Genomic DNA, 18,892 nt, shown 5'->3' on the forward strand with positions numbered 1-18,892 from the left:
CGCCGACCTCCGGCATTTTTATGAGTTGTTAATGCATGGAAATTCGTACCTACCCCGCCAGACATAGTTTGGTGTTGTTATTAATGTATTTGTTGCAGCTACTGCTAACATTTCGCTAAACATTCACCGCATTCTGTGCGGTGTATCGTCATTCCACCAACCATTGACGACGACCATGCGGAGCAACCAGTGCCAGCTGTGTAGATATGTATTTGCCGAACACTCGCATGTTTGTAGGTCGTTACGCGCTTGCCAGCAGACAACAGTGTGTTTTTCCAGTTTCCTTTTAGTATGAGTTGAGCGCGCAAATTGTGTGGTCGTTTAGAAGCGGCGAAAGTGAAGTTATAGTCTACGAAGTTTTTAACTTTTTGTATGAAATATATTTTTTTGGTTTGCAAATCAGTAATATTTTGTATAGAAATGAATGTTTTTGAAGCAATATCTTATTAGCATTAAATTATTTATGAAAAAATCATTAGAATCGGTGATATATAAGCCAGTGTGCGCTTAGACTTTCAGACTTTAGCTTTGAGCTCAAAAGCGGCGCGACCACGTGTACAGCAGCAGACTCATTGGAGTGAGTATGCGACGTGAGCGAAGTTGAAGCGAAATATTGTGTGCAAAAGTGGAATAAAAATATAGAAATATACGCATAAAGAATTGAGTCTACAATCAAAGACAAGTGCGTGTTTTAATGGAATATACTGGGATTATAAATTAAAAAAAAAAAAATAAAAATAAAAAAAATATTTAAAATATATAAAAACAAAAAAAAGGTTAGCACAAAAAATGTTAAGAAATAATTATTTATAAAAAAATTAACTGGAAAAAATTAGCAAAAAAATTAAATATTGTAGGAAAAAAAATTACGTTAAATTTTATGAATAAAATAAGAAAACAAATCAAAAAAAAATATTTAAATTAAAAACAACTTTATTTTAATAAAAACTACAAAAAAAATTATTTTAATATTTTAAATTTTTTTAAATTTTAATACTTTTTAATTTTAATATTTTTTAATAAAATGCAAATAAATTGTATACTACAAAGAATAAAAAAAATTATATACAAATTTTTAATATAAAAAACTGTTTCATATTTTTTTTTTATAATTTTAATATTTTTTAATATAAATTGTATCAAAAAACAAAAGAAACAACAGAAAAAATGCAAAATTTGTAGAAAAAAGTTGTGTTAAATTTTATAAAAAGTTTTAAAATTTTTAAAAATAAAAAAAATATTAAAATTAAAATATTAAAATAAATAAATAATAATAGAAATGTGCAAAACCATTTTTTATTAATCAAATGCTAAAAAGTTTTATAAAAAAAACTAATGAAATAAAAAAAAAATTAAAAAATATTTTGATATTAAAAAAACTAATGAAATAAATGTAAAAAATAAAATATTTTGATATTAAAAAAAAAACAAATTTTTTTAAATAATTTTAATAATTTTTAAATGTACAAAAGTATATCAATAGAACATAATAAGATTAAAAATTTATAAACTTATTTTTTTAAATATATAAAAATAAAAAAAAAATTTATAAAAAAAAAACAATTAGTGATTAATTTTATTAACAAAATATAAACACGAAAAGAACAAAACCAACAAAATGTTTTAAATTTTATAAAAAAAAGAATAACAATAAATTAAAAAAAACATTTATATTTAAAAAATAATAAATAAAAAAAAAATAAAAAAAGTTTATGAAAATAAAATATTTTTTAACACTTTTAATACTAAAAAAAACTTTAAATTTAATAATTTTTATATTTAAAAAATAATATTTTTTTAATAATTTTTATTTAAAAAAAAAATAATATTTTTCTTTACATTTTATTATTTTTTTAATATATCAGTAGAACAAATTAAAAAAAACATTTATATTTAAAAAATAATAAATAAAAAAAAAATAAAAAAAGTTTATGAAAATAAAATATTTTTTAACACTTTTAATACTAAAAATATTTTAAATTTAATAATTTTTATATTTAAAAAATAATATTTTTTAAAATAATTTTAGTTTCAAAAAAATTACTGTTTTTTTTACATTTTCTTATTTTTTTAATATATCAGTAGAACATAATAATATTTTTTCAATATGTAAAAATAAAAAAAAATTATCAAAAAATTTAGCGCTGATAAATTTTATCAACAAAAAAGATAAAAGTAAAAAAATTTAAAATTTACCACAAAGCAGCTCAGCTCAAGTGTCATTCGCTTTCAGAATTCATATGCCAAGCACGCCTTTTATTAATTTATTTTAATTTTTTTTCCAAGCACCCCACCAAAATAATATTTTACAGCACTCAGCAAGCATTTTGAACGCTTAGTGAGCGCTACAACTTATTTACATACACTAAAACATTAACAAAAGGTAACAACTTTCGTATACAAAATGCAAATTTTGTCTACGTTGACAAACTGATAACGCACAGGGGTGCGCGCGTAAACGAGTGAATGCGCCACGCTGCCGTGTAATGAACCCAACAGGAAATAACCAGTGATAAGTGTTAAAAGATAGTGTAAAAACAAAAGCAACAAAGTGCCATTAAACTAGTGATTTACTAAACATAAGCAAACTAACAAACATTTAACGGTAAAACACAACAAACAGCTGTTGAAATAAGAGCGCGAGAGCGGCAGAGAAAGCATTTGAGCATATCTAGCGCACAGCGCGTGGCGGCTGATGCAATAGCGCGTTCGAATTGCCGGTAAAAATAAAGTGGCAACAAAAACACGAAAGTCAGAGCATAAAAGAAACAAAAACAGCAAGCAAACGCCTCAAGAAAACAAGAAAAACAACTGAAGTAAACAAGAAATCAGCTTAAGAAAACACGAAGCACACGCATGCGCTACAAAACGCGGTAGCACCCTTACCTGCAGCGCACAAACAACCCTTAGAAACGTCCTCAAAAGTAAGGAAGCAACGCAAACAAAACCTACACACAACTCAACCTACCTCGTAGAGCACTTTACACTACTCCACTCTACTATTTTGTACACTACTCTCTTTCCTAACGTGAAACAACTCAAATTGAGTTAAACCTATTTTATATATAAAAAAATATCAGCAAATTTCACACAATGGCACGCATACAGGCCAGTGATAATATCGTACCTCGTCACATCTTCGATACACCTGTCAATTCGACCGCCGATGTAACCGGCAACGCGCTACACAATCACTCAACCGATAGCTCGAGTCAAGGATCGGGTGTTAAGCTTAAAAAACAAATCGGTTTGCTCGATGGTGTTGCCATAATTGTGGGCGTCATTGTTGGCGCCGGCATTTTCGTCAGTCCCAAGGGGGTGCTCATCTACTCCGGTTCGATTGGTCAGTCGCTGATCGTTTGGATATTGTGCGGCGCATTGAGCATGGTTGGTGCGCTCTGCTATGCAGAATTGGGTGAGTAACGTAATGCAGATTAACTGTATATACTTTCTGTAACTTATTTGCATATACCAGTATTTATGTAAGTACCTGCTTTTCTAGCCCATAAAATTTTGTCCACATTCTAGTTAGCATAGCATACTTGTCGTGGCCAAATGGCGCTTAAGCAATGCTCGTGCCATTGAACCTGTGAAAAGCTATTAATTTGCAGAAACTGACGACTTTAAGCAAAGGTGTTTCCTGAGTAGCATGCTAATTTGGAAAGCAAATATTTGTTGACGTGAAATATTGAATAATTTGTTGGTTGTAGACAGTACAAGTAGTTTTTGATGAATGAGTTGCTGTCTACTTTTGTAAAGCTCGGCTTTAGATGCTTATATTATAATTTAAGAGACATATTTTGTTTGCTTCAATAAGGTTTGAGTAATGCTACTAGAGCGATACCTCGATGTAGGCACTTAATTCATGTCATTCACAAAAATTCCAAGTCTTCTTTAGCTCAAATAGGATTGACCTGCTGATAGATTTTCAGGTTCTTCGAAGCATAGTCTTCATAGCCTTCGATATCGGTCATGAATCTACTACTTTCAGCTTATCGTATAAAATCTTAGCTCACTCTACAAAAATGCTATATTGTAGGGAGAAACACTAAAATTCTATCACTGATATTTTCCTTTCCCCGAGGTTTACAAGTTGAACCTATTGCAGACCACTTTTTAGTCTCCCTGTGTTCAGCATGCCGTTATTTGGTTCACTTTCTATTTATTCGAAATCTAAGGGCCCTAAGAATCTGCGTCCATATCCCTTTTCAGAGCGTACTACATACTATATTCTGCAATTTACTATCAATTTCCGTCGGCGGATAGCGTTTTTCGCATTAAGTTGCCGAAACTTGTTTTCTAGAGCTCTTAGTTTTTCTTTAAAATATGATAAAAATATTCTCTCACTCAATTAATTCAAAAGCCAAATATTAAATTTTGACAGCGGTTCATACCCTCGTATGCATATTTACACAGATGTTTTTCGAAAAAATTGTCTTCTTCTTTGCATGTGTAATAAACCCACATTTTTACTAAAGCTTTGTAAGAAACTCAAGGTTGAATCTTTTATTCAACAAGTCGGTATATTCGAATTTAGTCGTCTAGCACACAATACTCTTGAGTGCGCAGTCGTAAGAAGCAAACCTACAATAATACATATAGCAAATATTAGGGTGGGTCAAATTTTATATTTTTTTTACAAAAATAATTAAATATTTAGAAAAAATTTTCATTCGAAGTACATAGTACTTTCTCGTTTATTAAATTTTCATACATCTGAAGTAATCCTGTAAAATCCTTATATCAAATATGCTTAATACTTACTAGTAAATATTCGTTTCTAAATTACAAACCTGAAAAAATATTAGTAGCACAGGGTAGATAATTTTTGAAAACAAAAAAATCATAGATGAAACCAATTGAAAACCAAAGCTAAAATAACAAAAATTGAAGCAAAAATAATGTAAAGGTATAGTGTATCAAAATGGCACATCAGTGCTAATTGAGCCCGATAGGTCTGCACTCCTACATACCTACCTATGCCTTACATAGGATCTGAGGACTGGAAGCTGAAGGTGACGAACGTGCTTCAATTTTTAAGACTTGAAAACTGTTAAGCTCGATTTCCGTCAAAACTACTAGTTCTATAGAAAATTGTTATATGGCAAAGTTGTAAAATATGAAAGGATATACAATTTTTACTTGAAAATCGTTTTCACATAACCACAAAATATTGAATTATAACCATTTTATAACCGAAACTCAAATTTTGTCTCAATATGCATGGTTTCTAGTATATTATTTTCCCTTCGCCTGTAAAATTATCAAAAGTGATGTTACGTTATTTTGAATTTTAGGTGACGATATGGTTTTAAAAATATCATTAATATTATTAAAATATGATTTGTTTCTCTTGAACCATTCGGCACACCCTAGTACACAAGTAAAACCAAAAAATTACGTCGACGCATTACAATCTTTATGGGCAAAATCAAATTTTGAATGCTCACCACTGATTGATTTTTAATGCTAATGGCAGAACAAGTAAATATGTATATTTATACAAAGATACATATATAGTAAGTAGGTTTGTATGTATATGATGATATGTAATTGGTGATAATGGCGTTTTAAGCCTACACACTTAAACACTAAAGTAGCTAGCGACATTTAAGACTTAACTTAGTGATAACAAAGTATAGTAAATATTTGAAAATTAAAGAATTAAAAAAATCGAAAATACATACAATAATATTTATATATACAATAATATTTTATTAATTATAAATATTTTTTTTCGGATAAATTTATTAACTATTGCACAAATGAGTAATTTAGCAGCTTAAGTTAGAAACTGAACACCTTTTTGGTGAACCGCAAGCTCACGATTTCAAAATCATATAAACATATAGACACACATATCTTACACAAACATATATTCTACATAAATACATACATACATACATATGTTTGTATATATGTTATTTGTATCCATGTCTGCTTCAAAGCAAAATGTGTAACGTAAAAAAAACCGCACCAACCGTGCCATTTGTAAACAATTAAGCTTTTTGATAAAACCCAGGCACGCATGTGAGCAAATTCTTATCTAGTGTTGTTGTGAGTACTATCTGCTGTTTTGAGTACATATATAGTTTTTAAAGATTTATATATATAACATACGTTAGTTTTCTATATCAACCAGCTAATAATTATTTCTCACGATGTTTTCTGCTTAGAAATACATGAAAAATAAGCAAATCCCCCACTCTAACCAATGTGATTTCCAAATTTGACCGCAATCAACTCACCTGCTCGCAATGAGAGCTCGCCAACACGTGTTCAGGTTTTGGAGCAGCACTGAGCATAAGTCAGTTGGGAGCAAAATCATATGAAGTATGAAAAGTCTGATGCAACTCAGCTGCTTGCAGTTGTTAGAGAACTTACATCAGCCACTAGAAAATTGGCGGCTAATAACCACAATTGCTCAAGAGAGAAAAGTTGTGCTTAGATACATACATACAGACATACAATTGTTTAAATATAATTATATATAAGTTTTTTTTGTTTGGAAACTCCATTGAAATGAAACAGGGGTAAAAGTTCGCATACTCGATTTCTAAGAAAAAATAATAATATAGTATAATACGGATGCTTTTGTGGTGAAACTTTTGTTTATAGGCGCTTTATTCCACTTCTTTTTATAGAGAAATTGTTCTAATTGTTTACGTGAATGTATTGTGAATATGCTTTTGTTATATATCGTCACATTACATACAAAAAAACATAACATCACTTTTCACAAGTTTACAGGCAGAAAAAAAACGATAAACAAAATTTTAGTTTTGGTTATAATATGGTTATATATCGGTTATAAATTGGTAATTGGTTATATATCGGTTATAAATTGGTCACCTTAAATGCAAAATAATATAACATCACTTTTCACAAGTTTACAGGCAGAGAAAAAACGATAAACAGAATTTTAGTTTTGGTTATGATATGGTTATATATCGGTTATAAATTGGTCACTTTAAATGCAAAACAACGTAACATCACTTTTCACAAGTTTACAGGCGGAGAAAAAACGATAAACAAAATTTTAGTTTTGGTTATAATATGGTTATATATCGGTTATAAATTGGTCACCTTAAATGCAAAACAACATAACATCACTTTTCATAAGTTTAGAGGCGGAGAAAAAACGATAAATAAAATTTTAGTTTTGGTTATAATATGGTTATATATCGGTTATAAATTGGTCACCTTATATGGAAAACAACGTGACATCACTTTTCACAAATTTACAGGCGGAGAAAAAACGATAAACAAAATTTTAGTTTTGGTTATAATATAGCTATATATCGGTTATAAATTGGTTATATATTGGTTATAAATTGGTTACCTTAAATACAAAACAGCGTAACATCACTTTTCACAAGTTTACAGGCGGAGAAAAAACGATAAACAAAATTTTAGTTTTGGTTATAATCTGGTTATATATAGGTTATAAATTGGTTATATATCGGTTATAAATTGGTCACCTTAAATGCAAAACACCGTAACAACACTTTTCACAAGTTTACAGGCGGAGAAAAAACGATAAACAAAATTTGAGTTTTGGTTATGATATGGTTATATATCGGTTATAAATCGGTTATATATTGGTTATATTTGGCAGCTGAAGCTGAAAATTTTATGCTATAATATAATTTTGTCTATCGTATGCAGTAAAAGCTCAATTTCTTTTTTTCCATGATACGCTGTTTTGCAAACCTGATATGTAAAATATGTAGATATCGCCATTCAGCTACACTAAAGCAGAAAAAGACGAGTTCCCTCAGTAAAAGTTTTTCCTCAGCTTTTTTCATCCTCTTTTTTATATGTATTAAACCTAGTTTATAGAAATAAAATTACATTATTTTAGCCAAACTCAAGTATTTTAACAATAAAAACACAAAAGCGAACCAAACATGTTTCTATGTGTATGATATTAAAATATTAATAAGGTCAACAGCTTTCCTTTATATATGCTATGTAAGTATGTATGTGTATAATACATTTTTCAAAGTTAGATAAATATATATCTTATCAAGATTTGTTGTCACGGTGAAATAATTACATTATTAACGCAAATGAAAATACAGCTAACTTTATTGCAAAAGGCAGACAGACACATACAGCACTGCGTCTATAGATATTCTATAACTGAATAAGTAGGTCACTGGTTAGGCGTATTGCATGTAAAAAAGGAAAAAAGAAAAGAAAAAAACGTTAGCATCTACTACACAAAAGCTAAAATATCTTTCACGGGTGCATTTCTTATAGCAAAAAAAGTTATAAATAACCGAAACTCGATTTTATAGATAGTGCTACAATCTGAACAATACGTTTAGAGATCACAGCGTTGCCTCGGACAGTAATACGCACGGAATTTCATGAAAATAACTTCTCAACTAAAAGAAGTGTCTATACAAGAATTTGATTTTGATCGCTCAGTTTATATGACAGCTATATGCTGCTATAGCGATGCGATAACGGCGATTCTGACTAATTAGTAGCTCCTTTGGGGGGAAAGCGCGTATGCAAAATTTCAGAGGAATTTCCTAAAAATATTTATTAATTATTATTAATTAAATTTCGATCAAAAAAATTTTAAATAAATTTTATTTCAACATTAATACCAAATATCCATATTCAACTATGTACGGCACGAGTTTAATTACTTAACATTGTTGTCTTAATAAACAGTTAGTCTTTAATATCTTAATGGCTCTATGCAACTGTGTATTTGTTGACATTATTTAGTGTTTATGCTTGAGCGCCTAAATGTATGTGTTTACACGGTTAATCCTTCGAGCCGAAAATTGCCGAAAAGCAGTGTGGTCAATGACGTCAGCTAGTAAAGCTGCGTAAACAAACTTAAGTATGTATGTATGTACATTGGAGAAATTTGATAAGCATGACTAAAAGAGCCACAAGGAGAAAGTAAAACGCGGTAGGGGAATCTTGTGTACCTTTTGTTAAAATTTTAATAAAAATATTTTTATATTAATAGTAATAATTTTTAGTTTTGAATTTATTGTTTATTACAAAAATAATTAATATTATTAGAATTAAAAAAATATATACTTATTGGCATTAAGATAATATTGAAATTTTAATTTTTTTACGTAACTTTTTTTTTAATAAAACATATTTAAAAAAATTTATTTATTATTAATAAAAAAAAAAAATATAAAAAAAAATATTAAGAATTCAATTATTAAAATTTTAATTTTTTTTTAATTAATATAATGAATACATAACTGAAATTAAAAAAAAATGTTTATAAATTTTAGTCTTTGGAGATTTTTTGATACCAAAAAGGTACTGCTATATTTGCATTTAAAAAAAAATAATGATATAATTTTATTTGAAAAATATTTTGTTTATAAAAAAAGATTATAAAAAATACATTATTATATTTAAAAAATGTTTTGAATATTTTATTGAAAAAAAATAATGGTAATACATACTATGGTATATGTATATAAAAAAAAATATTTGAAATATTCTGAAAAAATAATATTATGAAAAAATATTTCAAATATTTTTTTTAATTAAGAAAATAATAGTAATTAATACATATTGTATTTAGAAAAATGCGATATAATACTAAATACATTGATACCAAAAAGGTACTGCTAATAAATATTTGCATTTAAAAAAAATAATGATATAATTTTATTTGAAAAATATTTTGTTTATAAAAAAAATTATAAGAAATACATTATTATATTTAAAAAATGTTTTGAATATTTTTTTGGAAAAAATAATGGTAATACACACTATGCTATATAAAAAAAACATATTTGAAATATTATGAAAAAATAATATTATGAAAAAATATTTCAAATATTTTTTTTTAATTAAAAAAATAATAATAATTAATACATCTTGTATTTAAAATTATAAAAAAAAAATTATAAGAAATACATTATTATATTTAGAATTTGTTTTGAATATTTTTTTGAAAAAAAAATAATGGTAATACATACTATAATATATAAAAAAAATATTTGAAATATTATAAAAAAACTAGACTATAGTTGTATAGTATAGTATATGCTTATCAAATTATAAAAAAATATTTCAAATATTTTTTTTTTAATTAAAAAAATAATAATAATTAATACGTATTATATTTAGAAAAATGCGATATAATACTAAATACATTATTTTATTAAAAATATTTCGAATATTTTATTTATAAAAAAAATAATAATAAATAAATGTTTTTAATAATTATTTCAAATATTTTTATTTATTAAAAAAATGAATTAATGCATTAATGTATTAAAAAAAATTTAAATATTTTGTTAAAAAAATAATAACTCATCACTATATAAAAATGCGAAATATTAATAAATATATTATTATATTAAAAAAAAATTTTAATATTTTTTTGCATATAATAAAGTAATAATAATTTTTTAATAAAAAAACATAATCGAAGTATTTTTTTTAATTATTTTTAATACCAAAATTTTCTAAAAAACAGTTTTAAATATATTTAATTATTTATTAATATTATTTTTTTCATTAAAATAAAAAAAAAATATTAAAATAATAAAAACACATTTTTTATTTTTTGTAATTTTAATTATTATTAAGTTTTAATTTAATATACTTTTGAAATCAACTCTAAATGCGAATAAGTGGCGTCATTTCTTGATTTTGCTTATAAAATTATTGCATGGTACAAATAATATAATGTCATGCGATAAAAATATTTAAATTATATTTTTTTAATTGTCTGTTTAACAATTTTATGCCGTCTATTGACCTCTATTACCATGCCAAATACAATACTGATAGCAGATAAATAAATACATAAATACACAGAGAAATACTTCAAAACAGTTGAATAAATATCGAACTGAATACATGTTTCGAAACGAACTGGCTGTTTTAGAGAGACATATGTACATATTGGCTGTAAAATACGAAATTAAGCTTTTGATGATTAAAATTATTAAATTTTTCGAATTTAAATAAAATATTTACATTTTTCTTTTGGTTGATCGTAAAATATGCATATGGACTCTACATACAGACATAGATTATTTTACAATTTTTTATAAATATGTTTTTTTACTTTTTTTATATATATAAATATATATTTTTTGTATGTATGCGCGTATTTTTACACATACTTTAAACTTTATTTATGTACAATATGGAATTGTTACTGCAAGACCTTTCTTGAATAGCGATAAGTGCCAATTTTTTTGATTTTCTTATCACTACTTCAGTCACTAAAATTAAACATAAATATACATATTTACATAAACATTCTAAGAAATGTTATGTGTAACGGCATGTCTAAGCGAAGAGAGCGGTTTAAGAGCACACTCATAACTTGCTGTTGAATTGTGCACACGTGCAATGTTTGTTTCTCTCTCTATCTTTTCTCTTCAAGTGCATTTAAGCGCGTTGCCAACCACTTATACATTGTATTAATTTTATAAAAAGTATTGTGGCGAACACTATTAGCATATTCTTAGTAAAAGAGAATGAAATTTGTTTTTCTTACAGCTGTTACTATGAAATATTAAATAGACGACATAAGAAAGCAGCTTTGAATCGCCTAGTGAGGTATTTTTTTGCATTTTCTGAGAAAATTTGCCAAAGTAATACATATATTTTTTTTTTGCCATCGAAAAGTAGCGATATCAACGAACAAAAGTAAACTCAACGACTTAAAAAAACAGATCTTCATTAACGTGAAAATTTTTGAATGAAAATTTGCGTTTTCTGATATTATAAATATAAATAAATAAAATAAATAGTGATAAGTTGCCACCAAAATTCGTTAAATAACTTTATTCTAAAAACTAAATATTAATAATTAAAAAAAAATATAAAAAATAAAAATATAAAAAAAATAAAAATTTAATATAAAAAAAATAAAAAATTTGAGGTTATGTGAAAAAGCTGTTGATACAAAAGTTGTAGATCTCTTTATAACCTACAAATTTTCCACAAAACGATTTTCCGTAGGACTCATAGTTTTGCCGGAAATCGAGATTAGCCGATTTAACCTTAAAAATTCAACGACACCCTTACCCTTCCTCTTTTCGACCTCAGATCACCCTTAAATTATTTTTCCATTCATTTTTGTAATACATATACCCTCATCTTCCCAACTTTTCAATACCATTTTTATAAAACATTTGCCTTAAATCTCAAAATAAGCCTCAGTTACTGCGATTACCTCTTTATTATTGCTGAATTTCTTTCCAGCGAACATACTCTTGAGGTCTGGGAAGAGAAAATAATTACTAGAGCCCAGATCTAGACATGCGATGGATTCTCATAAAAAAGCACTTACTTCTTTTTCTTTAAATGAGTCCTTTTTCATGATTTTCTCCTTCAAACGATCCAATTGTTTTTGTTCGATTGTGAGTTTGCGCTGCAGACACTTTGAACAGATTTTTCACACACCCAGATATGCATCCACAATATATCCAATACGTTCCTTTGATATCTTTAGAGTATCAGATCTCTCTCACTCTTTGTCTCTCTCAAACAATTTCACTTTTCAGACATTCGAAATTATTTTGGATACTTTTTTGATGTTCTCATCGGTAATAGCCGCGTTAGGGCGTCCACTATCTTCATCAACCTCGGTGCTCATTTCGCCCCGTTCAAACTTAGCAAATCACTTTTCAACCGTTGATTTCCCTAGTGCAGAGTTCAAATAATGTTGATCAATCTAATCCTTGGCTTCAACTATATTTTTTCTCCCAAAAAATCAATACATTTTTTAACACACGAAATTCCTTAATTAATAGTTTGACAGCTGTCAAATTTGTATCTTTTAAAGTTAGGGGCTAACTAAAATTTAATATTAGTAGTACCATTTATATATCAGCCTACGAACTTTTCAACCAACCTGTTATTATTAGCACAAAAACGTAGGGGAAAATAAAGAAAAGAGAAAAGGAAGGTTCTCGGACTCAGTTCAAAAACGAAAACACATTGTCTGTAGCGCCTGTGCTTGAAAACAGAAGACTTAAGTAACAAACTAGAATCTATAAGCGATTTATAACAAGAAAAGTCATTATACTCGTAGCTGATTATTTGCATAAAGTTGTTATTTGGTTCCAGAAAGGAAATCAAATGCAAATAAAAACGTTTACAAATAAGGCGAAAATAGAAATATATTTTCGTTGCCTTTTGATAATTATATATTTTATACTTTTATCCTGTAAATCAAAATATAAAAATAAATCATTTTCATTAAAAATATATATTTTTTTTACACCTTTCAGGCACAATGATACCGAAATCCGGCGGTGATTATGCCTACATTGGCACCGCATTCGGTCCATTGCCCGCTTTCCTATACCTGTGGGTGGCGCTGCTGGTGCTCGTGCCCACCGGTAATGCCATAACGGCGCTCACATTCGCTCAATATTTGTTGCAGCCATTTTGGCAATCCTGCGACGCGCCCGTAGCGGCGGTACAACTGCTGGCAGCGGTGATGACATGTAAGTTCACAATGAAACTATTACAGCAAAATCATTTAAAATAACTATTTTGCGCTATTTCCTTCTCTTCCACACACAGGTATACTAACTGTCATCAATTGCTACAATGTACGCTGGGTGACACGTGTCACTGACATCTTCACCGGCACCAAAGTATTCGCGCTGCTTGTTATTGTTGCCGCTGGCGCTTGGTATCTTTTCGCCGGCCACACCGAACAGTGGGAGGAACCGATGCGGGGGACCTACACAAAACCCGGCATGATAGCGCTGGCCTTCTACAATGGGCTCTTCTCATATTCTGGTTGGAATTATTTGAATTTTGTCACGGAGGAGTTGAAGGATCCTTATAAGAATCTGCCGCGTGCCATTTGTATTTCCATGCCTGTGGTGACACTCATCTATGTGGTGACCAATATCGCATACTTTTCGGTGCTCTCACCTGAAGAGATGTTATCATCGGATGCCGTTGCTGTGACGTTCGGCGATAAGATGCTCGGCTTCATGTCCTGGCTAATGCCATTCTTTGTGGCCTGCTCTACGTTTGGTTCGTTGAATGGCGCCATATTTGCTTCGTCACGTCTCTTCTTCGTTGGCGCACGTAACGGTCATCTGCCAGCGGCCATTTCACTCATCAACGTCAATTGTTTAACGCCAGTGCCATCGCTGATATTTTTGGTGCGTGAGCTACGGTTTGATCTAACTTTATTATTTACTTTAATTATTTGCTTCTAATGTGTACTTTTTATCTCCCTTGTAGTGTGCCATTACCCTGGTGTTGCTCTTCATCAGAAACGTCTATTCGCTCATCAACTATGTCAGTTATGTTGAGGCGCTCTTCACACTACTCTCCGTGTCCGGTTTATTGTGGTTGCGTTATAAGCAGCCGAAGACCGAACGACCTATTCGAGTCAATCTAGTGCTACCAGTACTCTTCCTGCTGACCTGCTTATTCTTAGTGATCTCGTCCGTTTTGGAGTCACCCGTCGAAGTGGGTATTGGCACCGCGATTATACTCTCTGGCATACCAATCTACTACCTGACGATACATCGACCTGTCAAGTGGCTAACGAATCTGTCACAAGCGATAAATCTCTGGTGTTCGAAATTCTTTATTTGTATGCCGAATCAGGAAAAATTCGATTAGTTGCTAAGCTTAAAATACTAACTTAGTTTTATAATAAAATCAAGTCCACGCTAGCGACTACATACACAAATTGTGACGCTATCTAGGGATCCATGGAACATGGAACATATAGTAGATGCTTTAGGTATATTGTACAGCCTATAAGATATACATATATTTTTAACTAGAAATACAGTGCCTAAAATAGGCCATAGTATCATGTATGTGCCTTCAAAAAAAACGATTTTTGAAAGCTAAAAGTCTTTAAATTGATATTGCTCCCAAATTGAATATATAAATATCAAGCTCATATATTTGCATAAGATTTGTACAAAAATAAACTCAAATACTTTTTCTCATACGATTTAGAATTAATAAATTCATTTAGACTTAAAATAAATATTTTTTGACTTTACGTTAAGTAAATATTCCTACTTCTAGAGAATGTGACTAATTCCTATTGTTTTTCCACATTTTGTCTTCTTAGAAATATATATGATGTATTATCCCATGGTTCAACCCAATGTCATTCCAAAATATTATTCAAAATGTAATATTCTGCTAACGGAAAGTGAAAAATGTTCAAAGAATTATTTAATACGCGTTCCTATGCATATAAAACTTTCATATAGCTTTCGACGGAAAAGCTCTAGTCGCTTGAATTCGATAAATTTTTTATCAAACATAGAATGACAATGATCACAAAATTTATGAGCTTTCGGTAAACCTCAAGTGTGTTGAATTTTTCAAAGCTTTCAAAACATTATAGTGAAAGGCATTTAAAAGCTTTTTAGTTTAACTTTTATTACGCGCTCTAACATTTAGCTTTCGTAAAGCTTTCAAAAGCGCACCAGTCGATTGAAGTTGTCAAAGCTTTCAAAAAAATATATTAAAGCTATCATAAAACTTTGTTGCTATAACTATTACACGCTGTAACATTTAGGTTTCGTAAAAGCTCCGACGGGTTGAATTTGTCAAAACTTTCACAAAAATTGTAATTAAAGCTATCAAACAATTTTTTACTATAACTTTAATTACGCGCTCTAACATTTAGCTTTCGTAAAGCTTTCGAAAGAGCACCAGTCGATTGAAGTTGTCAAAGCTTTCACAAAAATTATATTAAAGCTATCAAAAAGCACTAAAAGCTATCAAAGTTTTGTTACTATAACTTTAATTACGCGCTCTAACATTTAGTTTTCATAAAGCTTTCGAAAAAGCTCCAATTGTTTGAAGTTTTCAAAGTTTTCACAGAAAGTTGTAATCAAAATTATCATTAAGCGTTATTGTTAGTTCTAACATTTAGTTTCATAAAGCTTTTGAGCGAAAAAGTTAAACTCGTTTGAGTTCAACAAAATTTTCATTAAAAATACAATAAAGAAAACAACCTCAAAGGTTGGGCGCTTTCATAAATCTTTTGACTGAATAGTCTATGCTTTTTTCAAATCAGTAAAGCTTTAACTAAAGTCGCATTGAAAAGTATCATAAATCATTATTGTTAGCACTCATAAAGCTTTCGACAAAAAGGCTCCAGCATTTGAATTCGGGAAAATTTTGATTAAAGGTACAATAATCTTAAAGATAGAGCGCTTTCATACAGAGCTTTCGACGGTATGGGCTTTCGGATTGTTTTAAAACAGTAAAGCTTTTACCAAAGTTGCATTGAAAGCTATCATAACTTTAACTACGCCCGCCAAAATTTAGCATTCTTAAAGCTTTCGACAAAAAAACTACTGACGTTGGAATTCCACAAAATTTTTATTAAAGATAGAGTAAAATTAAAGATTAAGCGCTTTGACATAAAGCTTTTTTAAAGCTTTCGACGGTAAAAGCTCTCGTCTTTTGAAATCACTAAAGCTTTCGCAAGCTGTAGATTAAAAACACTCACAATTTTTTTATTAATTAATGTTTAATGAAATATTTTTTATTCCTAACCTTTATTCACTAAAGACACATTTTAATCCAAATATTTGCTTTCCATAATTATTGTGCTTCTCACTTGCCATTCTTGCTTTATATCTTCACTGCCTTTTCTCACTTTTCAACCATTTTAAGAGGAAAGTTCCTGCAGTAAGTCATGCCTTGCTATATAATCCAGTTTGATATATTTTAGATTAAAAATTTGTATTCCAAAAAAATTGAAGTAATGTTATTATAAATTTTCAAACTTTTAAAATAAATTAAAATTTTTTTTTTTTTTTTTTAAAATAATCGCTTATTTTTTTCTTTGCAATATTTCCAACTATCCACACATTCGCACATTATTTTAAGTAATATTTGTTTGTAAATATTGCAATTAAACTCAAAAATAAAATAATTTTTAAGGTATGATAATTTTCTAGTAACAAATTAATTGAAAAAAGACAAAATTATTACAGTTATGTGCTATGAGTTGAAAGTATAGCTTATTTATATTTTTAGTAACATAAATAAGTAAATAAACAAATAAACATTTTTAATAATTTAAATCAATAAAAAGTAAAAATAATAAATAATTAATTAATTTTTAATTTTTTAATAATTAAAAATTTTTTTTTAAATTTTTTTTTTTAATTTTTTTAATAATTAAAAATTATAAATATCATATAAAAAATATAAAAAAATTTAAAATTTCAAAAATATAAAATGAAGTTAAAAAAAACAATAATAATATAATTTAATAAATATATAATTTAAATTTATATAAAAAATTGCTAAAAATAAATTCAGTTATTTTATAAAAAGTAGGTTTAATAAAAACATCACATAAAAAATAATAAAAATTAATTAAAATTAAATATTTAAATAAAACAAATGCAATTGAAATAAAATGAAAATAACCCTCGAAACATAAATTTTTGAATAAACTAAACTAACCGAGACAAAACCATACAAAATGAAATATAAAATAATGCATGAAAATAAATACAAGTAAAAAATAAAAATAAATTGTACAATGTTTTGAAATGTTTAATTAATTTTTAATTTTTTTTTTTTTAATTTAATTAATTTTTAAATTTTACTTTTATGCCTTTAATGAATATTATATATTAAAATTTTGTTAAAATCATTATACAATTTATATATTGTATATGAGACTTCAAAACTGTTGTTTATTATATGAACAATGATTTGTTTATTGTGCGAAATGTCATAAGTAAAATCTGAGAATCTTAATTTAATAAAGTTCATAAACATTTATATTAAACAAATATAATTTTAATTAACTAAGCAATTACCTTAGCAGACTTGACACATGAGGTCTCGGAAAAGCAAGAAAAAACGTTAACTTCGGCTGCACCCAAGCTATAATACACTTCACAGGTGCATTTTTTATATAGCATAAAGGGGTATAAGAGATATATAACTTGATTTTCATCGGGCAGTTTATATGGCAGCTAATTGCTAATTGCAAATCGAGGGTGAATCACTTATATGTTATAGCTATCCACCCTCGAAGACCTGCAACTAGTCACTGCCGAGCTCAAGACCAGCAAATCACACACTCGAAGAGCTATAAATCACTCGCGCCGGACTGGATCCGAGCAGAAATCCTAAAAATAATCACCGCAGAGTGACCGGCTGTACTAATGAATATGTACAACTTCTGCCTCGAAGTCAGAATATTTCCTGAACTCTGGAAAGAGCAACGGCAGTAAGTGAACAGGAGATCCCAAACATACCAAAAGCATACCGTCTACTATGCACAGCAGGAAAGCTCTATCAAAAGCTACTTAATCTCAGACTCGAAGCGGCTATCAACGAAGCAGGACTCTTCCCTGGACAACACGGCTATAAACTCGGCAGATCAACTCTAAGGACAATAAAATGCATCATAAAACGTGTAAAAAACTCGCAGTGTTGATGACAAAAATACAAAAAATAGTGTTGCTGGCAATTTTAGATAACCGAAACGCCGTCAACAGCGCTACATGGATGTATATGACCGACGCTTTCGAAAAAAAGCTTTAAAATCCCCACCTATGTACCTCAGAGCTGTGGTGCGAAGCTATCTTAGTAACAGAAAACTGCTGTACCAGAGTAGAAAGGGATCACGACTACTCCTGCTGACGAATAAACACATAATAGGTGGCGCAAACCTAACCTTTCGATGTTTTTTGGAAAATGAAAAACTTTTTTAAAAAATGAAATATTTTGATTCTGCTTGTGGATTATTTTTATTTGATCTTTTAAATTTTTTTACATCAAGTCGAGAATATGATATCATGTAAATGGCCGCCGCCACAGTTGATTGTCATTAGAGCCCTTTTTATGGCATATTCCATCACTTTGGCCAGAGCTTCCGGCGATAGGTTTT

The 18,892-nt window shown here is 28.6% G+C and overlaps 1 protein-coding gene across 6 annotated transcripts; it reads left to right on the forward strand.

Moving 5' to 3' along the window:
- Window positions 1–71: 71 nt before the first annotated feature.
- On the forward strand, window positions 72–14,899 carry LOC105227925 (Y+L amino acid transporter 2). 6 transcript variants are annotated; one of them, XM_011207484.4, is made up of 5 exons: window positions 72–682; window positions 2,287–3,415; window positions 13,257–13,475; window positions 13,555–14,150; window positions 14,233–14,899. In XM_011207484.4, the coding sequence occupies exons 2-5, from the start codon at window positions 3,094–3,096 to the stop codon at window positions 14,617–14,619; spliced, it is 1,524 nt and encodes a 507-aa protein (XP_011205786.1). In that variant the 5' UTR covers window positions 72–682; window positions 2,287–3,093; the 3' UTR covers window positions 14,620–14,899. The 6 variants fall into 6 exon arrangements, with proteins under 6 accessions (XP_011205786.1, XP_011205787.1, XP_011205788.1 ...); XM_011207485.4 differs by having other exon boundaries at window positions 72–599; XM_011207486.4 differs by having other exon boundaries at window positions 72–577.
- The last annotated feature ends 3,993 nt before the right edge of the window (window positions 14,900–18,892 follow it).

Source organism: Bactrocera dorsalis, chromosome 5 (assembly GCF_023373825.1).
Source record: "Bactrocera dorsalis isolate Fly_Bdor chromosome 5, ASM2337382v1, whole genome shotgun sequence".
Taxonomy (NCBI): Eukaryota; Metazoa; Arthropoda; class Insecta; order Diptera; family Tephritidae; genus Bactrocera; species Bactrocera dorsalis.